This window comes from Carassius auratus, chromosome 16 (assembly GCF_003368295.1).
Source record: "Carassius auratus strain Wakin chromosome 16, ASM336829v1, whole genome shotgun sequence".
In the NCBI taxonomy this organism is placed as follows: domain Eukaryota; kingdom Metazoa; phylum Chordata; class Actinopteri; order Cypriniformes; family Cyprinidae; genus Carassius; species Carassius auratus.
In genome coordinates, this window is record NC_039258.1 from 19,965,426 (window position 1) to 19,976,843 (window position 11,418).

The 11,418-nt window shown below is 35.8% G+C and overlaps 2 protein-coding genes across 2 annotated transcripts in view; one reads left to right on the forward strand and one right to left on the reverse strand.

Moving 5' to 3' along the window:
* The window catches only part of LOC113116492 (rho guanine nucleotide exchange factor 2-like), a 43,122-nt gene extending 39,549 nt beyond the window's left edge, over positions 1-3,573 (forward strand). Inside the window, exon 21 of the mRNA XM_026284682.1 lies at positions 985-3,573. Within this exon, the coding sequence (XP_026140467.1) occupies positions 985-1,037 (53 nt within the window). The 3' untranslated portion in view covers positions 1,038-3,573. The remainder of the gene's footprint in view (positions 1-984) is intronic.
* Positions 3,574-8,104: 4,531 nt separating this feature from the next.
* On the reverse strand, positions 8,105-11,113 carry pmvk (phosphomevalonate kinase). The gene is made up of 5 exons (XM_026284683.1): positions 10,916-11,113; positions 10,776-10,839; positions 9,411-9,563; positions 8,970-9,099; positions 8,105-8,639 (listed from the first exon to the last, which is right to left on the reverse strand). Exons 1-5 carry the CDS (start codon positions 11,026-11,028, stop codon positions 8,464-8,466), a joined length of 636 nt encoding a protein of 211 aa, XP_026140468.1. The 5' UTR covers positions 11,029-11,113; the 3' UTR covers positions 8,105-8,463.
* Between the last annotated feature and the right edge of the window lie 305 nt (positions 11,114-11,418).

An 11,418-nucleotide genomic window follows, 5' to 3' on the forward strand; every position in this document is an offset into this window, starting at 1 on the left:
ACAAGTGACGGTTTTACATTTAAGATACTTTAATGATTTGTTTCTTAAAAACAACACATTTTCAATTAATTTTTTTTTTTTCTATAATTTTATGATACTTTGTGGCAGTTTCCCAGTAAATAATAGGTTCCCTTTAACAAATAGGATGAAGTCTTTATTGCTTTAGGTAATGTTTAGGGCTGCTCCGATCACGATCAGCCGATCGTTATGCGCATCTCGTCAGTAAAGCCGGTTCTCTAATCAGCTGTAAATTCCCTCAGGTGCGTGATTTCACATAGAGCAGCTGTTACTACACAGAGCCGTTGTTAATTGAGAAGATGCACAAATCCACTTCTTTTTCAGCATTTATTTGCGCATCTTCTCAGTTAACAACGGCTCTGTTTAGTAACAGCTGCTCTATGTGAAAACCGGCTTTACTGACGAGATGCGCATAACGATCGGCCGATCGTGATCGGAGCAGCCTTAGTAATGTTTTTTGTGATATTCCACATTTTTGCTCAAGCTTAATTCACAACTTTGGACATAAACATAGCAAATGAGAATTATAAACTTTAAAATAAAATTGCTTAATTTTATCACATTGAACAAAATATTTAAATAAGATTCATCCTAATATTTAACCATAAATTTTTTTCTATGTTCTCCATCATACAGTGGTCGCCGTGATTTTGCCAAATAAGACATGTTCCTGGATCAACATCTTTTGTTGGTCCTGGATAACTTTACTTTCCAAAACTATAGACTAAACCCAATCCCAACCCCTAAACCTAAACCTACCCATAATTTATTCCTAAAATCAGTGGGAAATGATAGCTCATTAACTAGGGTGTAGAGGCACCTAACCCTAATTGTAAGCCTAAAACAGATATTATCCCAGATGTTATCCCTCAATTCTGATTGGTTAATTAGAATGTTGTACTTGGTAAAATCACGGTCACCATCATATAGCATCTAGAATCAAACTGGTTCTTTTTCTGGTTTCAGATCTGCAGGATATTCCAGAGGAGAGTGAGTGTGGGACTGAAGCTCACAGTTAACATCAGCTCAACTGGAAGGTCCTACCTTAGGGGCCATTTACACAAAGTTTTCAGCCAAAAACTGGAAACTTTTTATGCATTTTGCCTGTTCGTTTACACGACAACAGCATTTAAGGGCTGAAAATTCATTTAAAGTGCAAATTTTTGAAAACGCCACTTTTATTGTTTCCGTGTAAATGCCCAATACGTGAACGGTGATATCATGCGCGTGCGTAGTATGTGTTAGGTATGTAGACATGCGTAGTACATGACGATTGTAAAGGCAAGCGTGTACAAACATACACAATAGTGGTGGAGAACATGGTACTGTTTTTGCCGTTTAAGAGTTCGTTAACGCTTCTTCAGCAAAATGTGGATTTACTTCAGCAATATTACAATCAACAGCGGAGATGCATCATTTACATCATATAATCTAACAAGGTAACAGCGCCAACTACTGGCCTGGCATACGTAATACAGTGTTTTTGGCCGTTTCGTGGAGATGTGTAAATGCGAATCATTTTTAAAAAGTTTACGTGTATATGTGAACATTTTTAAAAATGCAAAGGAAAATCTTTTCTGTTTTTGTCTACATCGTTGTCGTGTAAACGTAGCCTTAAGGGGGTCGCACACCGGACGAGAAGCGCCGCGTCGCGCCACGTCTTTAAAATTCGAACACATTATTCTCTATGAATGTACACACACCGGCGCCTCCATTCGGTGTCTGTCCGCGGCGCCCAGCTACGACTCTACGAAATTTCTGCCGCGCCACAGAGCGCCATCTGCATAGTTTTATATAAAAAAATAACCAGATGTTGTAAACTGAAACTGAAACTATAATACAGTACATTTGTTTCATTAAAATAAACCATTACAAAGTGTTTGGTTATGTTTTCACTCAGGCTGCATAGTTGCCTAGACAACAGAAACAACAAAACAATAACAGACTTATTATAACACAGATTCTTTTCATTAATTAACGTCCAAAACTCAGCTTTTATCAATTAAAATATATTTAAAATAATAATAATAGGTGAAGTTAAAACACCCATCTTGCTGCGAAATTGAGCTCGCGCATATAGGATGTGCGCGTCCGGTGTGCGATACCTCAAGTTGTCCTACATGTGGCGCGACGCGACGCAGCGCTTCTCGTCCGGTGTGCGACCACCTTTAACCTCCTCCAAAACTCTAGATCTCACCTCAGGAGTCAGCTATGACTCAAGGCCTGTTCACACCATGCCAAATATATGCTGGCTATGTGACAAATATTTGTTTTTGTTTTTTTATGAATACGGAATGTAATTCTCTATTCTAGCTGCACATAACGCTGGTGGTGCTCATAAACAGACTATTTTATTAAACAACAGTGAATAGCAGAGGAAGAATTCTAAATCTCTTTATCGTCTTGTATAAGGTGATGCTTGATAAACACCATAGTGAGGGCTATTTGAAAACATGTAAATACTGTTTTGATTCCTTTTCTTCTCTGTAAAAAACGGGTTTTTCAAAAGACACAACACTTTGTGTACTGGAGTAACCAGGGTAATTCAGTTTTTTCTATAAGCGCCACCTTCTCTCAGAGAGTGATTTAGCATTTTCGTTCAGCCTTTTTTACACATTGGTTTCAAACAACAGAATGCAAAAATTTGTCCAAATTTGTGTTGGTGTGTACAGGCCTTTACTCTGTAGAATAATGTTGTTGCATTTTATATTAAACATAGAATAGAACAATTTAGTCTTTTTAATCAAGATTTTCAATGTTTTTGCAAACATTGTCTACATTATTTTACAGTGGTTATTTAAATGGTTAATGGTGTATTTTTTTAATGAAAGGACTAAATACTGAGTTGGAACTGAAGGAAACATTAGAAGATATTCTGTGTTCGTGCTGACTTCCAGTTTAATATATTGATTGTCAAATTTAGCTGTTTTGTCCATGTTTATATTATTGGAAGGATTCAATAATATTTCAGATTATAGGATGTGTCATTGGATATGATTTTCTTCTGCTGAAAATCAGTGATATTATTGTAAAGATGAAATGTATGAACTGTAGCACATTGAATGCCCTGCTCATTTGGCAGCATCTTAAAAAAGACTTTGAATGCAGTTGTAACTACTGTTTGTCTACTATAAATGATAATAAATGTTACGAACAGAGGAGGTTTTCTCTTGTACTAATAAAAAAAGTTATTGATATTGACAATGGAATGAATACAGTTTGCCTCCTATAAATGATAATAAATGTTATGAACAGTGGAGGTTTTCTCTTGTACTGATAAAAATTATTGACATTGACAATGGAATGAAGTAGGAAAAGATTGTAAATTATTTTCTGGCCAATTGAAATCACACTAAAGCTTTGTTTAATATCAAACTGTTGATATTGTCTATGTATAAATATTTGAATGTTCGAGGAGGAACAGCACCCTTTAAACATAGCTGTTAAATCAGTGTTTATATATTGCATTTTTATTCATTTTTCATTGTACTGTGTGTTTAAATATATGGCTGTAATCATGTAATTTGTCATCTATATAAATGCATTGATAACTGCTTTATTGTATTTCTTTAACTACACAACACATTAACATCTGAACATTTTCCAGTTAAATGAAGCACAAATGTTCTGCCATCTCATTATATATTTGGATTTCTGGATTTGATCTAGGCTTGTTTGACATGCCAAAAGCCTCATTTTAAAAATTAAGATGACAGAACAGAGAAGGCGGCTGTATTTGGAAAAGGATTAAAAAAAAAGAACTGTCTGGCTGTTTCAACTTCTTATTGCAGACGTTAATCTATGTAAGCAAAGGGAGATAGCACAATCCATCTTTAGTTTAATATGATTTCTGTAATATGATTAAATGACATTTTGTAAAAAAATATTGCACTGTCAGTTAAACTATTTAAAAGGAGATAAATGAAAAGATCATCACTTGAATTGAAGCTAAATGGGAGGCTGACTAATAATCAAGTTGATGTGGCCGAAGTACTTAATTATTGCCTTGTTTACTCGGTAGTCACAATTACGCAATATTTCTCTACTAAGTATACAGACGTTTGTCTGGTTAATAAAGTGGAACATGCTCTTACTTTAAGGGCAGTCTCTGGATTAGATGTCAGAAAATGTCTTTTAAACCATTCAGTGTGAAGGAAATATTTGGTATGAATGTACAGGTAGTAATGCTTAAAGAGCTTAGTGAGTCACTGGTTAAAGGGATAGTTCACCCAAATAGCAAAATTATGTCATTAATAACTTACCCTCATGTCATTCCAAACCCGTAAGACCTTAAGACCGTTAGTTTATCTATGGAACACGGTTTAAGATATTTTAGATTTAGTCCGAGAGCTCCCAGTCCCTCCATTGAAACTGTGTGAACGATATACTGTCCATGTCCAGAAAGGTAAGAAAAACATCATCAAAGTAGTCCATGTGACATCAGAGGGTCAGTCAGAATTTTTTTTAAGCATCGAAAATACATTTTGGTCCAAAAATAGCAAAAACTACGACTTTATTCAGCATTGTCTTCTCTTCTGCGCCTGTTGTGAGAGAGTTCAAAAATAAACCGTTTGTGATATCCGGTTCACGAATGAATCATTCGATGTAACGGGATGTTTTTGAACCTGTTCACCAAATCGAACTGAATCGTTTTAAACGGTTCGCATCTCCAATACGCATTAATCCACAAATTACTTAAGCTGTTTACTTTTTTAATGTGGCTGGCACTCCCTCGGAGTAAAAAAAAAAGCGAATATTATAAGTATTTTTGATGCTTCAAAAAATTCTAACTGACCCTCTGATGTCACATGGACTACTCTGATTATGTTTTTCTTACCTTTCTGGACATGGACAGTATACCGTACACACAGCTTCAATGGAGGGACTGAGAGCTCTCGGACTAAATCTAAAATATCTTAAACTGTGTTCCGGAGATAAACGGAGGTCTTACAGGTTTGGAACAACATGAGGGTAAGTTATTAATTACATAATTTTGCTATTTTGGTGAACTATCCCTTTAATACTATCACTATCATCATCAACCTTTCAGTTACTCAGGGGATGTTCCCATGTGCTTGGAAGTCATCTGTTATTGTGCCTATATTCGAAGGTGGCGATCCTCACTCTGCTAGTAATTACATTTGTAATAGTATTTTACCTATTGTCTCAAAGGTTGCAGAAAAATCGATGGCTGCACAAATCACTAATTATTTGAAAAATAGTTATTTTGCTTTACATCCAATGCAGTTTGGCTTCAGAGCAAACTATTCAACTGAGATGGCAAACTTTTATTTCATGGAAAAATTTTAATCTCTATTAGACAGAGGAGGGGTTGGGGTGGTATTTCATTACTTCAGGAGGGCTTTTGGACACTGTAAACCACATAATTCTTATGTCTAAATTATTAGGTTTTAACTTTTACTTGTCAGGTCGCACACAGTATGTTAGTATACAGAATAACAAGTCAGGCCCCATTAGTATATCCACTGGTGTTCCACAAGGATCTATTCTGGGTACAATGCTTTTAATGTTGTACATCAATGATCTTCCATCCGTCTGTCCTTACACTAACATCCAAATGTATGCGGATGGCACTTTTATCTATATACATGGAAGCAGTGTGTCTCAAGTTGCAAATGAATTTACAGAATCCTTGGATCATTTCACAGCTAGGCTAGAACAATGCTGTTTACAGTTGAACGTCTCTAAAACAGTGTGTATGTTCTTCACCAAAACTAATAATTCAGTGTAAGTACCAGATGTTTTTGTATCAGGGGAAAGACTACAAGTTGTATCTGAAAATAAGTACCTCAGTGTTTTGATTCCAGACTTTCATTAAAGACTTTGATTAAAAAAGTCTGTAACCAGGTCAGATTTAGTCTGTAAATTTATTAAATTTTTTATTTGTTATTATATGTTGTCTGAGGCTGCTTTAGTGTATGTGCATTCCATGATTATTTCTCATATCACTTATTGTTTAACTACTTAGCTAGTAGTTGCAAGCTAGTATATAATAACTACTCTGAAACCACTGGAGTCTTTGTATAAACAATCACTAAAAACTCTTGATAAGAAATCAGTTCAGTTTCATAATTGCTCACAAAAAATATATACAATTTGCTAAGCTGGGAAACCGGATCAAATATGTACATACAGGTGCTGGTCATATAATTAGAATATCATCTAAAAGTTTATATATTTCACTAATTCCATTCAAAAAGTTCAACTTGTATATTATATTCATTCATTACACACAGACGGATATATTTCAAATGTTTATTTCTTTTAATTTTGATGATTATAACCGACAACTAAGGAAAATCCCAAACACAGTATCTCAGAAAATTAGAATATTACTTAAGACCAATACAAAAAAAGGTTTTTAGAAATCTTGGCCAACTGAAAAGTTTGAACATGAAAAGTGTGAGCATGTACAGCACTCAATACTTAGTTGGGGCTCCTTTTTCCCAAATTACTGCAGTAATGTGGCGTGGCATGGAGTCGATCAGTCTGTGGCACTGCTCCGGTGTTATGAGAGCCCAGGTTGCTCTGATAGTGGCCTTCAGCTCTTCTGCATTCTTGGGTCTGGCTCTGGCATATCGCATCTTCGTCTTCACAATATGGGGTTATGGTCAGGCGAGTTTGCTGGCCAATTAAGAACAGGGATGGTCCTTAATACAGGTACTGTATGCAGGTGCCAAGTCCTGTTGGAAAATGAAATCTGCAACTCCATAAATATGGTCAGCAGCAGGAAGCATGAAATGCTATAAACTTCCTGGTATATGGCTGTGTTGACCTTGGACCTCAGAAAACACAGTGGACCAACACCAGCAGATGACATGGCACCCCAAACCATCACTGACTGTGGAAACTTTACACTGGACCTCAAGCAACGTGGATTGTGTGCCTCTCCTCTCTTCCTCAAGACTCTGGGACAGATTTCCAAATGAAATGCAAAATTTATTTTAATCAGAGAACATAACTTTGCACCACTCAGCATTAGTCCAGTCCTTTTTGTCTTTAGCCCAGGTGAGACGCTTCTGACGCTGTCTGTTGTTCAAGAGTGGCTTGACACAAGGAATGCGACAGCTGAAACCCATGTCTTGCATTAGTCTGTGCGTGGTGGTTCTTGAAGCACTGACTCCAGCTGCAGTCCACTCTTTGTGAATCTCCCCCACATTTTTGAATGGGTTTTGTTTCACAATCCTCTCAAAGCTAACCACCTTTGATGAGGGTGTTTAGTATTGAAACACCCCATGATTCAAAGGCATACTACTGATGATGTGTCCCAAAATGTACATCTTTCCCATATCTGAGGTACAGCTCCCAAGCCACTCTTAACATCAAGGCAAACCTCATGTGCATACCATCCATTGGCACAATGGACAGTTTAACATCACGTCCCGTGTTTTTTTTTTTTTATTCAGGGTGCGGTTATCCCTATTGCTTGTAAAAAAAAAATTCTACCACATCTTTTCCTTCCCTTCACCTCTCTATTATTGTGCTTGGACAAAGAGCTCTGTGAACAGCCATCCTTTTTTGCAAAGACCCTTTTGTGTCTTACCCTCCTTGTGCAAGGTGTCAGTGGTCTTCCCCATGATTCTGTATCCTACAGAACTAGACTGAGAGACCATTTAAAGGCCTTTGCAGGTGTTTTGAGTTAATTAGCTGATTAGAGTGTGGCACCAGGTGTCTTCAATATTGAACCTTTCCACAATATTCACATTTTCTGAGATACTGAATTTGGGATTTTCCTTAGTTGTCAGTTAAAATCATCAAAATTAAAAGAAATACACATTTGAATGAGTATAATATACAAGGTTCACTTTTTGATGGGAATTAGTGAAATAAATCAACTTTTGATGATATTCTAATTATATGACCAGCACCTGTATCTGTCTACTGTTTAAGACAATACATAGCCTGACTTCACCATTAAAACATTTTGTGAATATTAGAACAACTGCTCACCAGTTTACAAGGGGTGGGGAAAGAGGGGACTGTATTATTCCTCTCTTGCACATATTCAAACAAAGCACCTTGATGTACCGTCCCAGTTTTGGAAAAAAACACACACAAACCATATGGACTACTTTTATGTGTTTTTAACAAGAACAGTCACAGTTCTTTCAGCAATTTGAGGATGAAATTGGAATTTGTCATTTGTATAATTAAATACATTAATATTGTACACAGAAAGCACCGAAAATAATGGTACTTTTTAATCATCATACATCAAAAATAAAGTATATACAAAATTATATATATGTTTATAACATATAGGCAACGAATGATCCTTTTTGTTACAAAAAGAGAATAACAAGAGACGTTTAGCAATGCCAAGAAGGTGAGTAAATTATGATGAGAGCCATCCATTGAAATACAGAAGATTTAGCAAGTTCTTCAATGAGCACGATAAATGAACTGATAGCAAAAAAGCAGCTTTTATTTTTCTGGTTTAATTTTATTCTGTGTGTTTGATTCCTCCTTCGGTGACTTGATCAAAGACAGTAGATCCTCCAGCTGTTTTTCCAGAACGTCTTCAGCTCCATCGTTCCTAATGATAAAGTCAAACTTCACACCCTCATCCAAACCACACTCGGACTCGGCGTCATCTATACCTGGACAGGCACATAATGACATGATCACATCATTACCACAATTCAATTCAAGTTTATTTGTATAGCGCTTTTTACGATACAAATCATTGCAAAGCAACTTTACAGAAAATTACGTTTCTACAATATTTAGTAGTAGCTTATCAGCGACGACTGTCAGTTTATGTGCATATGACAGAAATTTTCAGAAAAATTAATACAAGTCGTAGTCAAACAGACGATGAACACTATTAACAGCAATTATTATATGATGCAATCACACTTATAGCAAAATTGGGTATTTCTGTATGTTGTTTCAGAGTTAACAACACTGTTTTTCTTCAGCATTATTACCTGTGGTGTATCTCCAGCCTCTCTGTGATCTCGTCTGCTCTGAAGCCTCCACCCGAACACAGATACATCTCTCAGGAAACTCTTCATGGAACCATTGCACGTCTGACATCCTTCTGCAATCACTGATTATCTGAGCGAGGGATAGTATGTGATACATGTCAGCCATCATTTCTTTAAGTTATACCACTCTTTTATTTTTCAGGGTTGTAGCGAAGACGTTTGAGTTTTTCTGTGTATCTTATGACAGTTTTCCTCAAATGAAATGTTGAGAGAGCAGCTCTGGAGATGAAGTTCATGTCCTCATATACAGTAGTGAGTCAAGCTTGCTTTATTATGTGTAGTAGACTAAAGCTGCGCTCCTCATTCACACACTCTTTGATAATCTTAAGACTTGTAGACCACCTCCAGCTCGCAGGTTGTTGAGGGTGAGAGAGCTCATACCCAGATGGGCTGTGTGGCATGTTTGATGGCCAGTCTACAGAAGAAGCCGGAGTCCTGGTGTCTCTTCATCTCACCCCAGCGGATCATGTCAGCACGATAACTCTCCTTATACTGACCAGAACCCAACAGCTCCTCGTAGTCAAGACTATGATCCTGATATTCAGAAATAAAGTTTTCACATAGAATTAGAACAATTTCCATTTCACAACACAAACAGAATGATATTTCAGAGAATTCACCTCAACATTTAAATGCATGTCACTCCCAGATGTTTGCTAAATATCTTCAAGGAACATGAGCTTTATTTAATATCCTAATGATTTTTGGCATAAAAAGAAAAATCTAACATTTTTACCCATTTCTTATTGTTGGCTATTGCTAAAGATATACCTGTGTGCTATTTATGACTTCTGTGTTCACACAGTATTATACAGTGATAAGAAAAAGTATGTGAGCCCATTGGAATTTGTTTTTCAGCATTAATTGGTCAAAAAATTTGATTAAAATCAGATGACATATTAAGACCATTAAATGCAGAAAACGAACCAATTCTAAACCTTTTCTTGCCACTGTATACTCTATATTATAGGAGTAACCGGTGTCAAACTGTATTAACCAGTAAATGTTAATAAGCTGGCTGAACGACATGCTTTATGTAAGGAATAAAAATTTGAGAAAACTGTGTAAATCTAGCGTAAAACAAGGTCACATTATTCTCCTCACCCCTCAGCTATAGAAAAACATGAGACTTAAGCCACTATTTAAAGAATCGTATTGGCATTATATATCAAAATAGTAAAATATGGTGTCATAAAAAAAAAATTGGCACATGCCCTGACAAAACATATTAGTTATGTATACAATGATAAATATATATATTTCAAAACGTTATACACTATAAATATATTGTTCAAATATATTGTATAAATATATTGTTCAGACTTTGTGGAACATGATTTTTGTTAATGTGGTGGAACTATACAATACACCTGTGTAAGCTTGACAGGAAATGACTTCACACATTGACAGTAAAATGAAAAAAAAAAAAAAATGCATTTGTTACAAATAATTGCAAAGTGGCTCAAAAAACATACATATACATATATCACACACACACACACACACACACACACACACACACATATATATATATATATATATATATATATATATACAGAAAATCAGCAGATTTATGTGGGCTATTAAAGACTGAACTATCATAAATGATACAAAACATAAAACCCATTTGCAAACTTTTTATTTTGATGTTTTAATATGTAAAACTAAACTATTCCATTTAAACAAATCTGGCTATTATTTCAGAACGTATGTCAGGCTTTTCATGGTTAAAGATGTGTGCTGTACCTTAGCATACTGCTGTTTGAGAGGAGCAGACAGTCTGAGTATGCAGCACATCTCTGCTGTCAGTCTGTTAAGAAGAGCATGTATTTATTCATGAATTTCATCTATTCACTCAACAGTGTTAAATCAACTCGAGATCTCACCTTTTCTGTATTAAATCTGTCACATAGTCCTTCCCTGACTTTCGCTTCCCACTGAATAAAAGAATGATCCTCGGTTGTGTAGATGTCATGGTTGTGAACTGCTCTACATACATACTCGAAACTGACACATGTTTAGTATGAATAAAACAGGAACGGCTTTAGGTCTATTTACCGTAATGAACCGAGATAACGTAGCATTGAAATAATACAAACACGCTTTGATCCTGCTGTCTTAGCTGTCCTTTAGAAGATATGTTTTTTAACTTTAAGTTATTAACACAGTATGTGATTTTAAATTTTTCATTTAAAGAAAGTGTAAGTGGACGTGTGTCGAACGTCAAAACACGTAATGCTTGGTGTTTTGTGTATTTACGGTAATCGGACGAGTGTCACGCCATCAACTCACAGGGCTCTGGGTACGTGATAAACAATTTTACTTTTTTTGTCTTTTTTTTTTTTTTTTGTGAAGCTGAAGCGTTTTATTATGGAATATTATTTAGATA